This window comes from Schistocerca serialis, chromosome 6 (genome assembly GCF_023864345.2).
Source record: "Schistocerca serialis cubense isolate TAMUIC-IGC-003099 chromosome 6, iqSchSeri2.2, whole genome shotgun sequence".
Taxonomy (NCBI): Eukaryota; Metazoa; Arthropoda; class Insecta; order Orthoptera; family Acrididae; genus Schistocerca; species Schistocerca serialis.
Window position 1 is genome coordinate 376,134,687 of NC_064643.1, and position 18,433 is coordinate 376,153,119.

The 18,433-nt window shown below is 36.7% G+C and overlaps 1 protein-coding gene across 1 annotated transcript in view; it reads right to left on the bottom strand.

The window, feature by feature from the left end:
- Positions 1–2,153: 2,153 nt before the first annotated feature.
- LOC126483995 (microtubule-associated protein RP/EB family member 1) overlaps positions 2,154–18,433 on the bottom strand; it is a 57,089-nt gene continuing 40,809 nt past the window's right edge. Inside the window, exons 4-7 of the mRNA XM_050107301.1 lie at positions 16,500–16,749; positions 13,199–13,299; positions 9,483–9,635; positions 2,154–3,045 (exon numbers count right to left, since the gene is read on the bottom strand). Coding sequence (XP_049963258.1) covers positions 2,977–3,045; positions 9,483–9,635; positions 13,199–13,299; positions 16,500–16,749 — 573 coding nt within the window. The 3' untranslated portion in view covers positions 2,154–2,976. The remainder of the gene's footprint in view (positions 3,046–9,482; positions 9,636–13,198; positions 13,300–16,499; positions 16,750–18,433) is intronic.

The following is an 18,433-nucleotide window of genomic DNA, read 5'->3' on the forward strand; positions in this document are numbered from 1 at the left end:
CTGCAAGAGAGGCGCTCTGCATCGCGGTGTAGCTTGCTCGCCAGGTTTCGAGAGAGTGCGTTTCTGGATGAGGTATCGAATATATTGCTTCCCCCTGCTTATACCTCCCGAGGAGATCACGAATGTAAAATTAGAGAGATTAGAGCGCGCACGGAGGCTTTCAGACAGTCGTTCTTCCCGCGAACCATACGCGACTGGAACAGGAAAGGGAGGTAATGACAGTGGCACGTAAAGTGCCCTCCGCCACACACCGTTGGGTGGCTTGCGGAGTATAAATGTAGATGTAGAATATTTGCACAGCACAAACAAAACATCTGTTTATGGGGGCACTTAGTATGATAACACTAAATTTTCTTTTTGTTTTTGTAAACAAGTATGTTATGACTGTCTTTGGACAATGTGTGGTTCTTTGGTGGATACAGGAGTGAGGAACATAAGCTGTTCACGAACAGAGAATTCAGGTAATTTCTTTTACATCCAGTATCAAATAGTAAAAATAATACTTAACTTTGTTGCTGGAGTTGTAGCATCAGTTGCTGACAATAGACCTGAATGTAGAAATATGTACTGATACAACAGTTTTATCAATCTGTTACTCATCAATAGAATATATATTCAGAAGATATCACACCCTGGTCACTATGAAGTTCTGTAAGTGTCTGTCAAAACAAAACGGCTCTGTGCACGACTCTTCAATTAAGTACACCCACCACTGGAGCGCCAGAGATAGGATACTTGCACGTCACTGGCAGCGGCGTAGTTGTTAGTGGCAGTGTCCTCATGCAGCAGTGACGGCTGTATGAAACACTGCAGCGTGTGTATTTCAAAGTGCAGCCAACTAGATAACACCCGAATCCCAAAGTCAATTTTGAATTTTCAGCTTTTTATCTGTTGGAACAATTCATTTCCTCACAACCTTCAACTCCAAATTGCCTCTGTCCCTGGATATGTATATTATGTTTCCAGATAATTACAGCTGATGTTAGAATGAGAATTTGACCATTTATTTGGCCTATTTAAATATGCAAAATAAATACAGCAACAACAAACTTCAACACTTGTTCTTGTTAACACAGCTGTTCATGTCCTACACAATCTCCAAAGTCAAATATCTTGGCATCTGAATACATATTACACTTGGTATATGTGAAGATTGTGCAAATACACTTAAGGAAGTATTTACATAGGTTACTACAAAGAATGTGCAACCATACTTGTGGTGACTAATTAATCCTTAATACATAGAAAATATACTATTCCCTGAAAATGATTAACACTGTCGTTAGTCATACGTGGACTGTTAATCTACAATGAAGAGCTTTCTTCAAACAACTGGCTGCCCCTGACAGACAGTTTGAAATAAAAGGACTTGTTGGGTTCAGGAAATGGGGAGAGTTACAGGAAAGTCGCCCAGAACACCATGTGAGTGAAGACTTACTGTGCAAAATGAGTGATTCCCTAGATCCACAGTTCTGGGTGACTCCCTACTTCCTAAGCCTCACCAGCCCTTTTACTTCATCCCTGTTTGTTTCCCTTCCACCCTTCTGCCACAAGGAGCCACTAGCTTTGAAAGCTTGCACATTTCTGTAACTTTTCTGTGCATTTTCTCCTGCCACTGCTTGGTATCTAAAACAAATGGTACAGCTCAAATGACGTTTTCTTTGCACTGCAGGCCAACCAGATTGCACATGTGCTACTCACTGGGAATAGAATGCCACACTTCTGTTTGATTCCAGATTCTGAACACTGCAGAGTTGTGACATGAGAAGTCTGCAAACATTACAGAGTGTCACAAGATAGACTTTGGTAGAAAAATATTGGAATGTTCTGAAGTGAATCACATCGGGCACCAATTTACCATCCCTAGCACTGAAAACTTAATTTGGTGCCAATTCACTCCACTACAACAATAAGAACGTTTAATGTCACTAACTGTAGAAACTGCCAAGACACCAGCATTAGTTTCTTGCTGTAACAGTTTTGAATAGAATTTGCCATTAATATAAACAATATGACAAGACAAACTCCTAGTGAACCTGAGGAAAACATCTAGTGCAATTTCTGCTACATTGTTAATATTGAATAAATTCACCATTTTTTATAGTTGTTTTAATGAACAGGTACAACAAGAGGGAAAATAAAAACACACACAATCTATGTGAGAAGTTTTATTAAATGCAAATCATACATTAACTGAAGATTTACTGGGTTTAGAGCATACTAAAGAAAAAACACTAAAACAAATATAAATATTTTCTAGTTAGTCGAGATGAGCAAAGTATATATTGAGGTTTTGAAGTTCACTGCAGTCACCTCAATGGCTCAAAATACACAACAAATAGTATATTATTAATATTTCACTGCAGATCAATTGCACATGATGGCGGCAGCAGTACAACATGAAGCACCTCTCCTGACAGCAGCAAATCATGGTGCAAACATTGCCTACAGTAATGCCTTCAGTAATTCTGAAGACAAGAGAAAGCATCACAAGTGTCCTTCACAATGCAGTAAAGCACTCACACTGTAACAAACTCCTCAAAGAGGCTGAGCAGCTACTGCTCACACATTTGAAACATCAACAAGTATTACAATGAACAAAATGCTTGACAAAGTGTGAACACACAAAATACTTAAAAAATATTTTCTTTTTTGTTGAAGTGTGCTGTTCATAAAATACTAATCATTTGAAGTAAACGTACCATAAACTATATACATTCAACTAGAAATGAGTAAATTACGGTTTCTATACAATGCCTGTGTGACAACTTTAAAATATAAACTGCTTTCACCAATTTTGAAATTCACAAAAAATGGCAATTAAAAAACTTGGGCCCTTAAAAGCTTTGACCTAGTGTGTTACGTTTATTACTGGGATAATTTAAAATTCTGAGTTATACATGTATAAAAAAAAAGACACTTAGCACAAAAATTACTGAAGCCCTTAATCATCACAATCTTTTTTCTGCAAATTTTTCAATATTCCTCTTCAATTTGGTCATTAGTTAACTGACCATCCACTTCATCTGGGGCTGCAAAGCCTTCCTGAAAAAGCCAATGAAGAATGTTTTAGAATATCCCTCAAAAGAAAATTTATCTACCACACCAAATCAGTAGCGCATACATTTACAATAACTGATATTTTTGGTGTTCCATAAGAAACCTTTCCCCTCTGGAAGAAGTAGACATATCAAGTTGAAATTTACATCATATACTAAGACGTATGGGCACTTTGCAGTGTGAAACAACTAAGCTTTTAAGTCAATGCAATCAAAAGATATACGGCCATTAATGTCACATATTTTGATATCTTGCCAGTGTAGATGTTGGTAACATGCAAAAATCATCTAAATTCTCGATTTTCAGGACAGCTGAGCTATCTATATAGATAGCTAAGTTTGTACGGAACACTCTGTGTTTTTGTCCTACTTGCACTTAATATGGATTTTTACTGCTTCAGTCACTTTTCTCAAATTCATAAATTTACAATGTAGTTGTGGAACTTAACCAATTTCACACATCATGGGAATGAGACAGGGTGTAAGTGGCATTCTAGACATTCAATGTAGCCCTTCAGCCATGAACAGGTGCAGAACAGTTGTCAAGAGTGTCAGTAAATGTGCAGATTGTCAAATTCACACAGCATTTCATGGGAAAATGAGCCCCAGCCTTTGAAAAAACGAAACCGAGATACAATTCTACTTAATCCTCTGTATTTCTTGCACCTTTTTTTTATAAGGAAATATAGAATATTTTTTATTGTCATTAGGATGAAATGAATTTTTAACAGAATGGCACAGAGAACAACTACCGGCATCAAGCTTACAAAAATTGGAGCAGTTTTCAGGAGTAGCACCTCCAAAGCCCTAGAGTGAAATTGTAAAGTACAGTAATGTAACAAACAGCGATTGGCACTATGAGCAATTGATCTCTACCATGATGAACTAAAACGAGGAACAAACTGGCCTAGTAATTGTTTAGAAAATGTGAAAGATATTCCGTTCATTACAGTGTTGATTTATTCAAACTAGTGAAAGCTATTAATGTGAAATCATTTGTTTATAATATTAAACTAAGAATGACAGTTTGAGGACAAGTATACAAGGACCGTACAAAAAATTTCGGACTATGTCCACAAAGTTTTTCTATGCTTATCTTTTACTTACTGAGCATGGTCTGCTTCAAAATACTCTCCTCCACAATTGATATACTGCTCCCAATGCCATTTCCACTTCCAGAAGCAGTCTTTGCACACTTCTTGGTGGGTTGGGTGAAGTGCTGCCTGCGAATTTTCTTTTATCTTATCTACTGTTTCGAATCTTCATCCTTTCAATGGGATTTTCCACTTTGGAAATAAAAAGTCTGCAGGGGCCAGATCTGGAGAGTACAGAAGTTGAGGCACCACAGGGATTTCATTTTTTTGTGCAACCTTCACACACCAACGGGGATAAATGTGTGGGTGTTATCGTGAAGCAAGAGCCACATTTCAGGCCATAGGATCTCTCATTTTCTTACAGACATTGCAACACATACCGAAAGTACAGTTTCTCCGTGTGTCGCAAATTTATGATGAACTAATCCTTCAAGTCAAAGAAAAATAGCAGCATGGCTTTGACATTTCACCTGACCTGAAAAGCTTTCTTTCATCTTGGAAAACCCTTCCCAACCCATTGTGAAGCTTGAACCCTGGTCTCAATATCATAACTGTAGATCCATGTCTCATCATCAGTTATTATCTTAAGGAACATCTCTTTCTCCTTTGCGTGCTCCAAAAGCACTTCACAGTTTGTGAGGTGCTTTCCAAGGTGCTGTGTCAGTATTTCATGACATCATACAACTGAAATGTTACATTCTTCTGCAATCTCTCCCACAATTGGCACACACAATTCTGCTGACATCCTGGTAGAGTGTTGTCGGTAGATGTTGAAGGGCATCCTATATGAGGCTCATCTTTAACATTTGTCTGGCAGTTTTTAAACCATGTGAACCACTCATAACACCAAGTACAGCTTAAGCAGTCATCACCATAGGCTTCCTGCATCATTCCGTGTGCCTCTGTACAGGTTTTCTTGAGTTTCACGCAAAACTTAAGCAGACACGTTGTTCCTCTAACACTGCCATCTCGAAATTTGCAAATTGTGCAACACAATGTTCTGCTCAATATTGTTGTTGTTGGGGTCTTCAGTCCTGAGACTGGTTTGATGCAGCTCTCCATGCTACTCTATCCTGTGCAAGCTTCTTCATCTCCCAGTACCTACTGCAACCTACATCCTTCTCAATCTGCTTAGTGTATTCATCTCTTAGTCTCCCTCTACGATTTTTACCCTCCACGCTGCCCTCCAATACTAAATTGGTGATCTCTTGATGCCTCAGAACATGTCCTACTAACCGATCCCTTCTTCTGGTCAAGCTGTGCCACAAACTTCTCTTCTCCCCAATCCTATTCAATACTTCCTCATTAGTTATGTGATCTACCCATCTAATCTTCAGCATTCTTCTGTAGCACCACATTTTGAAAGCTTCTATTCTCTTCTTGTCCAAACTATTTATCGTCCATGTTTCACTTGCATACATGGCTACACTCCATACAAATACTTTCAGAAATGACTTCCTGACATTTAAATCAATACTCGATGTTAACAAATTAATCAATATAGCACTGAACAATAACTAGCAGATATGCAACAATGAAACTTCCATCAGTTGCACATGAAACACAGACGTGTGCAGGGATGCCAGCTACATTTTGCTCCAACACACAACTGGCACGAAATTACGAATGTTCCGGAACTTTTTGAACAGACCTCTTACAAAACAATGAAGTTTTCAGAGATTTCCACTATTTTGTAACATCTTTAGAACTTTTCCATGTTTTGTGGTATTAGAAATAGGAACAGGAAATTTTCATAGAAATGGTAACATGAAAAATAACAAAGTAATGTGAAATAATGGTTTCAGAAAAATAACATTAAATCTGCGATTTTTATGAGATATTGCAACAATTACAATTTTATTGTAATATAACGCTGTAAATCTGGGGAGAGAAGTGTTCTAATAATGGTATTCGTAATGGATAGTAATTACTGAATATTCAAACTGCAATTTCACTTCTAATCTTCTCAAGTCTGAGTTTCCTACATTATCTTGAACTTTTCATTTTCAGTGTAACGTAACTTGATGTGAGGATGCAAACAACAGCGAATGTGGCAAAAAGAAAACAACAGCGAATGTGGCAAAAAGAAAACAACAGCGAATGTGGCAAAAAGAAAACAACAGCGAATGTGGCAAAAAGAAAACAACAGCGAATGTGGCAAAAAGAAAACAACAGCGAATGTGGCAAAAAGAAAACAACAGCGAATGTGGCAAAAAGAAAACAACAGCGAATGTGGCAAAAAGAAAACAACAGCGAATGTGGCAAAAAGAAAACAACAGCGAATGTGGCAAAAAGAAAAAAAAGAAAAATAAAATAAAAATAAATAAATAAATAAAAAGAGCTTTTCCTGTTCCTAATTATAAATATAATACACCCTTCTGCAGAAGATAACTTCATAACATTGTTTAGACATTTTGACATGTCCATTTTAGTTGGGGTTGTGAGATGGTAGTGGTGATGTTTCACTGTAGTTGCATAGGTTACTGACAATGGTCAACTTTTGGGCTTGTACTATCTCATTTACAACACTCCAAGCAATTACCAAATGCTTTAAGTACTCCACTTTGTTTTATACTGTGTGCTGTTCATTTTATTTTCTTACTCTGTAATGAAAAAGAGATTAATCCCGATCCATGACAGGGTTCAACTATGACCCCAACTCTAGAAACGATCAGCAGTCCCAATGCAATCAATATGACCTTGTGTCAGTTCTGCTTCCACGGAAGCAATGATCACAGAGACAGGCTGCTGCTAGCCCTGCGAGAGTGAGCCCCTCCAGCAGTTTAAATTCTCTTGTGTTTATGCTCACTGCTGACTGCTGCATTAAGAATGGGAAGAATAAACATTATCACTCACCATATAGGAGAGGTAGTGTGATGTACCTTTTGCATTTCTTACTTTTATGTTTTCGTTTTCTTTAAAGGCACAGAGAAAAGGTGAAGCAGTAGCCCAGCGTAGAGCCTGCACCTACCGTCATGTATTCTTGACTTTCAAATGTCAAAATACATAAGAGGTTTTTCCCTTTCCTCAGTAAGAGGAAGGACTTGTTCTCTGCTAGTGAACAAAGGTAGACGGATGTTATCTTAGAGCATAATCGGAGGTAGCCACTTTGGATTGTGTGAATAAGTGAAAAGTCTGTATTTTCTATGTGCATCACAGAAAAGAATATAGTATTATTTTATTAACTGAGAGATTGTATGAGTTGTTATTCCGAGTAGTACAGTAATAATAAGAATTGTAGCCCACCTGTATACTTTGGAAAATTCACGAAGATCCGATTAACGCAACATGGACACTGTCAAGACTTTGTAGGTGGATAAGGCAACTGGACGTAGCAATATTAATTGGTAAGCAAAAATATACAGAGGGGAAAAGAGTATTTTGTGCATGCAAAACCAATATAAACTGATAAGAATTCATTTGCAGGCATAACCCAGCTTATTGTGCTTGTCCGCATGCCGAAAAGATAGTCTCATTAATTCCATATATCTAAAAACATTTTTTAAAATTATATTATAGTATTGAGTCAGCGAGAGGCCTAACGAGATGTGTGAGGAAAGTAATAAGGCCGAAAGTTTATTTTTTCAAACAATATTATCCTCTACAAAATAGTTCCCTTCAGCAGCTATACACTGGCGGAATTGTTCCCTCTCTCCGCAGCTGTGCTGAAAAGCTTCAACTGGTAGAGTCTTCAACATGTCATTCACATTCTTTTGAAACTCCTCCAGAGTCCCAAAATGATGTTTTAAGACCTTTTCAATTTTAGGAACAGAAAAAGTCACAAGGGCTCTGATCAGTTCAATACTGAATCTGTTGAAAAACAGGGAATGCCTTTTGAGATGAAAAATTCCATGCTAGAAGTGCCCGTGTGACATGGGGCGGTGTAATGATGTGGCATCCAGATGCCTAAAATGTCTGGTCTCATTTAATTCACTATTTTCCTAAGCCTTTCAAGGATGTCTCTGTAAAACACTTGGTTGGCTGTTTGTCCTGGAGGAACAACCTCACAGGAGCACACACACGTTTGCCGTTTTTGTTGGTTTTTGAAGTTTAATGTCTCCCTGTGTGAGGTTCATCTTAAATGTGGTCTCAGCCTTCCAAAAATTAACTGTACCAGTGAAAAACTTGTGCTCTTGATAAGGGATGTTCCCTGTACACCTTTTCAAAGGTCACATTGTGGATTCCCCAAATTTAGCACAAAACTTGATGGCACAAGATTGTTCAATTCTTCTGTTCCATTTTTGTAACACACAGCAGAAACACGGCTTCGCTGATTGCACTCTCAAAAATCACAGGATGTCTGTACAGAACTGAAACTTCGAGCATCTGAAAGGTGTGAACACACAGCTCTATGCAAGTACAACAGCACAGTGTTGCCTGATCCCTCGCAGTGTTGTCAGTTTCATTACTTTTCCTACACAGCTAATAAATAAAAGCAATGAAATGGTAGGGCATCCTATGAATTTATCTAATCTCCCGGAGATTGTGAGTACATGGTTAAAATGCAGGCACAGCACAGAATTAATGTAGTTCTGTGTGTAAGCTTGCTCTGAGGGACTAACATTTGCTGATCTATGGTTCATATCTTACTTATGTACCCAAAATACGAACTAACTTGACTAACGCACTTTCCTAAAACCGCAATGCTTCGGCGATGATTAAAACAGTAAACATATTTCATACTTCATAATACCACTATTTTGTGTCCTTACCTGCTAAATATGATCGAATGAAGTAATAGTTAAATTTCTGCAGCCAACAGTAAGGCAGAAAACAAAGTAGACAATTTTTAAGCTATTTTGTTGTGAACCCACTTCTTCCTCTCAGATCTCGTGTACCACTTAACACCTCCAACATATGATGAGGGTTATTTTTACCCATTTCAATATATGTATAACAATTGCTTGATTGAAATGGAATCTTTTTTGACTCAATGTGCATCAAGTAGATTGTTTTAGCACACATTTTGTATGCCTTTACCCCTTCCCCTCCAGATTGATCAATTAGTGAGGTTAAAAGACTATACAGCTAGGTCACCATCAGCTGCTCTTGCCTTTGATAACCAAGCGTGAAGAATTCTTTGAGGATGTCTATTCATTACAAGCAGGCATGTGATAATTCATCCTACTACACTGGCCAGGAAAAGGTGAGAGGTCTAGCAGCTGGATTTAATGACCACAGCATATTATCAGTCTATTCCAACTACACTCCTTCCACCAATGCAAGACTGTATCTCTAGAGTCAGGTGATAGCATGAACGTCATCATGTTTCATACCATGTCACTTCAATAATAAAAAGTCATGCTGACAAAATAAGAAACATACAAACCTCTGTTGCATACAATATATCCAGTATTTTTTGAATTATAGGGTTTTGTTCATTATCATTTTCTTGGCACATTACTTCAATCTCTCTAAGTTTGCCAAAGTAAAAATCTCGCTCCTTCTCCAGACCATCTACTGTCAGTTTCATTTCCATCAACTGAAACAGATACACGACCTTAATATTACACAAACTTTTGAGGCAACAGCAACAGAACAGTCAATGACCACCACAGAACTAAAATTATTATACATTTCTTCCATTAAACTTAACTCATTTTCTTGATCTAATTTTCCAATGCTTTATGTTTCGTCATCTGAGTGAACGCAGAAATTTATATGCAAAAGCTTAAAGAAAATAAAGAATTCAATACTATTAAAACCAATTTCTGAAAAATTAGGGTATGAACGAGTAATCCATACACTGAAAGCAGTAATTTGCACATTTCAGTTGTTTTTTGCATGTGCTGAGGAAATGTCTTTCTGGGATCCAAAAAGCAATGCTCATCTCCACAGCTGACAGTGTAATACGAGTCGCAGGTCGCTGTTTGTGGCAGGATAAAGGCTGGGAACCAGGAGTACTGTTGAAGCAATTGCTATGTCCGAGACTGAAGATATTCTTATTATTGATTGAAAAACGGAACAAATCTGGTTAACATTTCAGAGAAAGAAGTAGAACACAATCTTTTTCACAAAATGAATGTACAAGAACTGCTAAAACATGTGACGTCTTATACAAACTTAAGTGTCTAGGTTAAATGTTGTACGTTGAAATACAGAAAATATTTCCTTTGTTATCTATGGGAAGTGATTATTTTATTTATGAACTGCATGAATGGTCATTTCCAGTACAACAAGAATAATCACTTCACCAAATTCATTGACTTGAATGTAATGAAGAAATTTAGTTTGTTGAATTGAAAGACTATTTCAGATTAATAAAAGTTCAAGATATACCAATGGTAAGGTTCACAGGCAACATAGCCCTTTTGCCCAAAATGTCAAGGCTAGGAAGATCTTTTGAAAGGAATCAACACATTTATCAAGTAATACAGATTAAGAATATGCTAAGACAAAGGCAATAGTAGTGGAAAGAAGAGGAACAACTTATAAACTGACCTCAAGTAAGAGTAGTATGATGCAATAACAAGCAAAAAGCTGTAACCCAACTAAAATTAATTTGCGACTGACATTGCAAGTAGTGGCGGGTGGATTGGGAGGTGAAGCCAGCCACACTGACAAGGCCCTCCACGTACCTACAAAACTGGCTACACAACAAGAATGAGGCACTCTAAAATGAACAAGACTGGCTGGCAATTGGCTTCTACCACTCAATTTGCTGAAACATCAATTGCAAAGTAATTTTAGTTGCGGTGTAATTTGGTGGAGAATGGTAGGATGTTGCACAGGTGGAAATAGAATAGGGATTAGTTAGAACTGAGGACAGAATATTACATGTTTAGAGGATAGTTTCTATCTGTGCATTTCATATAATGGAGAGCACTTACATAGACAACAATTCAATAATGATCCAAACAGCATATAAACAAAGATAGTTAACTGGTTTATCCATTTTCTTGTCGAAATATCTTTGTTAATTCATTTCTACCTGAATTAATTTTCACTCCTGAATTTTACAAATCAGATTTTTATTTGTTCATTGTCATTAATGACACGTACTACATCAAGCTAAACAAAAAAGTAAAATTTTAAGCAATATAGGGTGCAACATATATGTCACACTAAGCAGATCACACATTTTAAGTGAAATACATGATAGTAAATAAAATAAAGCAGTGTGTCATTTACACTGTGATAGGGAACAGCATTCGTTTTCTATAATACAGTATGAAACACACTACACACAAACCAACATCACATTTGCAACACATTGTTCTTTAAGTTCCTCTGCAGTTTCCTGCACTGCAGTGTCATCTTTTTTTCTGTGGCGCCATAGCTATCAGATGATTTTTTTCATTGTGTCTGATGTCGTGCAGCACTACTTTTATACGGATTACCTGGAGGACAACCAGGACCTTTAGAGATTGTTGCATTGAAACTCTGGTAACATTTTCTTTCCTCTTTGTTCACTCTATGCAATACTATATTTACATCCATTCGGTCAGTTCTCCCCATATTTTTGTTGTATTCTCCAAAAACATGTGGTCACGGTACAAGTATTCTTTTCTTGTCTTTAATACCGGCTCACAGAGCTCACTGGATTGATCCCATGGCTGGTCGAAGCAGTTGTTACTACAGAATTATCTAGCCATCTGGTAATAATCATTCCACTTTCCTTGCTGCTCTTTTGATAGAAACCTCCTCTCTCATTCCTTTGGGACATTGTCTTAGAGGGTATAAGTTGACATTCTTTATGTCGGACAATTCTCACAAATAGTGCCAATTGCACCATTACCTCGTTCTTTTAGGTGAACCAACAATGTTGGCGATGTAAACAGATGTGCAAATAAAGCCTGTAGAGTGGATTTTACTTTTATCAATCATTCATTTGAACCAGAGGTGCAGCAAATTTTCCAAATGGTTTCTCGTACACTTTGTTCTTTTTTGGATCAGTTCCTTGATCCACTACATGACCTATGTTCGTGTTTAGGCATCATGCTTCGTAACAAATCTAGTGGGTTTACTTTTCTGAAATTGACAAAATACTTTATCATGTTCCATCATAATCCAAATCTTGCTCGGCCCGAAAGCAGAGAGAAAAACCTTTTCTTAACGTATCTGGTAATGGATGAAGTTTCCACATGTTACCGTTTACGTTAATTTGTGTATTATCACATGAGTGAATGAATCTCATAATTGTTTCAAATCTGTCTTTTCTCATCATGTTTTTCAACATTTCATTTTTCATGTCCAACCCTGAATCCCAGTAACATCATCTGCTTAGGTATATTTTATTTTGGCATCTGGGGAGTTCTTGGACAAAACTTATTTTGTAGATTCAGTAGAACTGAGTAATTTCATCAGTTCAGAGCAATGAACTAGAGACAAGCTTCTGTATTTATTGCGATAACTCTGAATAATAACGCATTGTCGGCACTTTGCAGATCCTCTGAGAAAGAGGGAAACAATATATTGACTTACTGCCTGATATAACATGTGCAACACGCAACTGAAAACTGGATCTGGTACCACAATAATTAATGGGATTTTGTGGCTAAACTATGATATGAATTTCAGTACCTTTAATATAATAATTAAGCAAAAGTTTTAAAAATTGTGAGGTATATTGCTTAAGAAAATATTACTTTTTATTCTAAGACAATCTTGTACAGAAAAAAAGTCTTCAGTAAATGAACAACCAGACACTGCCCTCTTCCTACTTTCTACTTGCAGAAACCCACTTACGTATCAACAATATAGCTTCCTAAACAGAGAGACATACAGCAGGAAATTCAAATGCATGCATTGTTACCAACAAGAGGAAAACAATGGTAGAATATCAAGTGATTTATGTCACACTAGGCAGAAATGAGTTAAATACTTGTTTGCCATTATTATTATTATTATTATTATTATGAGGCACCTGACAGTCTAATACTTAGAATGTTTTACCTTTGTTAATTTCATAAGGGTATAATGAGAAGAATGATGGTTATATCTATCTCAGTATTCTATTTTTAATATTACATTAATGTGATTAATAAAAACACAATACTGGTACATTGTAATAATGTATTTCTGATTAAAATACTTTTTAAATACCTGTGTACTCAACTCCTCAATTCGACTGTTATCTTGTTTTTGATTTGGTACTTGTGATGCAGACTGCCTGTTTGGTGCTGGCCTAGGCTGTACTCTTGTTGCTGTACAAAGAAACCAAGAAAAAATAATGTTTCTGATATAAACTGGACACTGTAGTATTTCACTGTGAGCTAATCAAATTACAAACAAAGCCATGCATACTTTAATACTAAAAATACGCTAAGCATTTGCAAATGCAAAGAGCAGGAGTGAATTTTTAGAATGAAGTATAAACATTTACCTACCATCCATGCAAGTTACACACTGAATGTCAACATGCTTATGATTACCCACTTCAAATCGCCCACTGGAATGGTTTGGACAGTATGGACAAGACTTTGCTAAACCACCTTGCTCTCCACATAGCTGTGAATATTGGTTGTCTATGTCTTTGCATCTGATGCTGGGATATAGCTTCTTACTGCTCTCATGCAACTATGTTTAACAGGGACAGATCGTAGGATCAAGCTGGTCGTTAAAATATCTTACCACAATGCAAACGGTGAGATGTGTGCAGTGCATGGATAAACAATGCTGTGTTGAAAGACACTACCAGCACTCTAATACTTGAAACTTAAGAATTTTCTAAGACCTTTACATGTATCAGTGTTTTTGTTCCAACCAGATCATTCCTACTAGATACTTCTTTTTGACACAAATGTCAAATACAAACACATCTGAGTAGAATTATTAGTATATTACCATCAGTATCGACATTCTTTTAATGGATGTGATATAATTTTTACTATTAGCACACAAAGTAAAGCTAGCATCAATCCGAAGATTGATTGGCTCATCACTGCTTTAGTAAGCACTGTATTTGAGCTGCTATGCCTTTTACACATCTTTAACTTGGGAACTATCTCACACTAGCCAGTTAATCTTTTGTTCAAAGTGGAATTTGAACCATTCTTATTTATTACTGCATACAAAAAGGAGTGCCAGGGTCAGACTAAATCCATACTGGCTTGCATAAAATACATCTACATTTATACTCCACAAGCCACTCAACGGTGTGTGGCGGAGGGACTTGACATTGTACTGCAGACCTTTTACTGAATGAGATACCTCATTCTGAAATTTAGCTCAGGACAGGTGTAACTAATGTAAGTTAATTAATTATGAAGACATTGCTGGAAAAAAATCAGCACTCAAAATATAATCTTGGGAATAAATTATAACAATCTAGACCACAAAGCACATTTATTAAAAATGTCATCAGTTTCGATTATTACATGGTCATCTTCAGATCTACATCCACAGGGATGGGCAATGGCTCTGTGTGTGGAGCAGGAACCACTGAATTATGGTAGTCAACTGCATTCAGCTGCTGCTGCTGCTACTCCACACATAGCCATTGTTCATCAGTGTGACTGTAGGTCTGAAGATGATCACCTAATGATCAAAACAGGTCACCTTTTAATAAAAATGCCTTGCAGTCTAGACTATTAATTTATTCCAGATAATATACATTAAGTGCCCAGAAGAGAATACTGATGTGGACTTTCTGTGTGACCAGACCTGTATCTTATAATCAAATGATTATCCTTATCTTTGTCACACTGAAGAAAAACACAATGTAAAATCTGTAACTATCAACATAAGAGGAATGGGTCCATGTAAAATATACACGCTTTTGAACTATCTAGATCAAAAACTTCAGACTGTGCCCAGACTTTAATGAAATTCCAAAAATGCAAAACACCAAACATTAACAATATAGGAACAGCCATGCAAATGTAGTGGCCAAATAGGATTAAAATATTCAATAACTCCAAAATAACTGGTCTCCCCCCCCCCCCCCCCCCCCACACCCAGTATGTGAGTGGTGCCTTTGTCTGTCCTGATCTCCAAGCAGAAAAATATTCCCTCCCAAGAATACAATATTGTTGATTTCAGAGGCAGTATCCACTATCATACGAGTTCATCAACATGTCAGGCCAGTTTAAAAAAGATTTTTTATCATATCGGGCTCAGTAAATGTACTACTGACTTTCAACACTCTGGTAATAAGAGAGAACAACAAAGTTAATTTTATGACTACAATTAACAGTGTGTTTCCACCAGATCGGTATGGAATTGTGATGAACTTGATGCAGATACCAGCACATAAAGCTAACCAACAAAACATTGCAGACCACCTTGCAAGAAGGACATAGCTCTCAACAGGCAGTTATTCCCAATTTCAACATTTATAACAATTTCACTGTACTATAAGTAAGATCATATGCTACAAGGAAATAAGAATGGGAATATGCACAATGCGAGATGTCACCAATACTATAATCGTCAACTAGCTCCCCAAGATCACAGTATTTAAGAGGACTGACAGTAGGTGTTAAGTAACATTCATCCTAAGGATGTGCTTCCATCCCGGAAACTTTGAAATCATTATGTCAGACTCCTCAAACTTGTTCCTGGGACCCAATATTAGAAAGTGATTTAAATAGCTTTTTCATGTTGATAGTATCATGAGCAGCAAGTAATTCTGTTTATGTACCAACCAAAATTGAAACACCAAATTTCCACTAACATCACAACCAGAAAATACAATGACATACAGAATCCACTTTTTTGAGACGGTAGCCTGCACAAAAAATTTCTATACCCACAAAGTGATTCTGTACCTTAGCATGGACTATGTCAGGCAACAATACTATATTTTATACACTTAACCTTCCAAAAACCAATTTATAACCAGGAAATTTCATCATAATATCACTTTAGAACATTCTACTGTTTACTTTCCCATCCACTCCTCAAACAGAATTTTATTTTATGCCTGGCACCATGAATTTATATCTTATCTGCTACTATGGCCCTGTAAGTATTTGAAAAATGCAACATGGGTATCTGACTGATCTAAAAGTTGATATTATTTAATGCCTGGAAAAAGTGCACTAGAAAAAAAAGGACCATGTGTACAAAATTTTAAGGACCAATTTGCTCATTCTCCAACAAATTACAAACCACCGACATGTCACACAAAGCTCAAAGAATATACCATAATCCAAAATGCTTCAGTCTATTAGCTACTCTGTTTTAACAATTTAGTCTTCATAATATTAAATGCTTAAGATCATATTCAGTACATCTTTAACACTGTACATTCAGGGTGAGAATTACGTACTACTGTTTTGGTCCACTTTATCTTCCTCTGCTCCTACAGTATATTATTTCTAAGTATCTTATAAACAAACAAGGAAATGTTCTGGGGGACACTGCTGAACATACATTCCAATGGAGTTACTCTAATATTTACCAACTTTAGTTGCTGTGCGTGTTGAAGGTGCGACTGCAGCCACCTGAACCTGAGGAGCCTTTTTCGTTGTTGACACACCTATACCCCGTGGAGCATTACTACCTCCACTGCCCATTGCTTCACCTCCCCTGGCACTAAAGGCATCATATTCTTGCCCCGCATAATTTGCATCAAAAAACTTTTTAAACCACTGAAGAAACTCAAAATTATCTTGAAAACGGCCCTTAATAAGTTTATCAATAGGAACAATCTGTAAAAAGAAAGAAAAAAGTTCTGTGGAACTAAAAGCACACAACTAAACCACAAGCACATTTCAAAAACAATATAAACAAAAGTGCCTCTGAACTTAAAAGGTAGCGTAAGGGGGAAAAAAAAACAGAAGTTTTAAACCAATGCTGTATACTATGTATGAAACAAATATTTTCACAATTCTCATAATATCGCGCCAAAAAAATAATCATGAGGGGTTCAGAATTAAAATTGTAGAGCACATTTCTTATTCAGTTTGTTTCAGACTTTTTTTTAAACACACACACACACACACACACACACACACACACACACACACACACACACACACACACAGAGAGAGAGAGAGAGAGAGAGAGAGAGAGAGAGAGAGAGAGAGAGAGCGCTGGTAAATCATTGAATGCATCAATCTGTTACTCTGTTTAGCTTGTACACTTCAAAAGCTACATGGCACACACTACATATAAAACCATCAGCAACATTCAACAAACTCAACTAACAAGGTCCAATTACAATAATTCTTTTTGTCGCAGGGAAGATTATGACAGACAGAATGGTACCCATAAAAGACAATGAATATACAATATGCTGTTAAAATGTACCTATGGTTTCTTTTACTATAGGCTCATTGCCCTAAACTCAACACATAACTTAGCTTAGCTTCATAACATTGTCTTCTTCAAGAAGTTAAATTAAATTCAGTCTTTCAAAGAAATTCAATACATGGTCATAGATTTAACAAAATATATCCAATTAAATAATAACATAATTTACTTTCTCACAGATTTGTTATATGGAATTTTGAAAATATGTAAACAATGAAATGGTATAAACAATTCTTAAGCGATCTATACCTAAACTGAAATATACGAGCAAATTAAAACTGTGTGCTGAACAGGGATTCAAATCTGAAAACTTCGAGTTTGGAAGGTAGGAGATGAGAACTGGCAGAAGTAAAGCTGTGTGGACAGGTTGCAAGCCTTGCTAGGGTAACTTAGTTGGTTGAGCACTTGCCTGCAAAAGGCATAGGTCCCAGGCTCGAGTCCTGGTATATCACTGTTTCAATTTGCCAGGAAGTTTCGTGTCAGCTACAGCATGAAAATTCATCCTGGGTACATTTAAATTACTTATTTTGAGTGTAAAATAGACACAGACTGACACAATTTGTTTCAGTTATTAACAAAAAATAATACAATCAATTTATGTTTTCCAACTAGTGTATTTCTTGTCTCCGTTATGAACAAATGTCTGTAGGTATGTCTGTTGTGTAATAATACAATACTTTTCATGATGGGAACTGTTCCAAGGCATTCAGATTGACTTGCACTCACGACACAATGCCTAAAGTAAATGAAGTCATAACCGATAACCTTCGAGGTTTTTGGATTAATGATACAGCGCAACAGGACCATTCCACTCAACATCCAATACAATGAATTTCAACACCACGTTAACCTCACAGTTTGCCACCTTCCTTCAAATAAATTGTTGACTTTTGGGAAATATATTAGCCAAGGAAGGCAAATCCTTTTGTTTTATCTTAATGCAGTCTACCCTTCTGTAAACTTTTCACAAAAAAGGGAAACTGATCATAGTCTAATCTGAATTCTTGTACAACATTATTCTAAACTAACTACAACATTTTGGTTTCTCAATTTATACTAAGGGCACAAGAAGAGCCACTA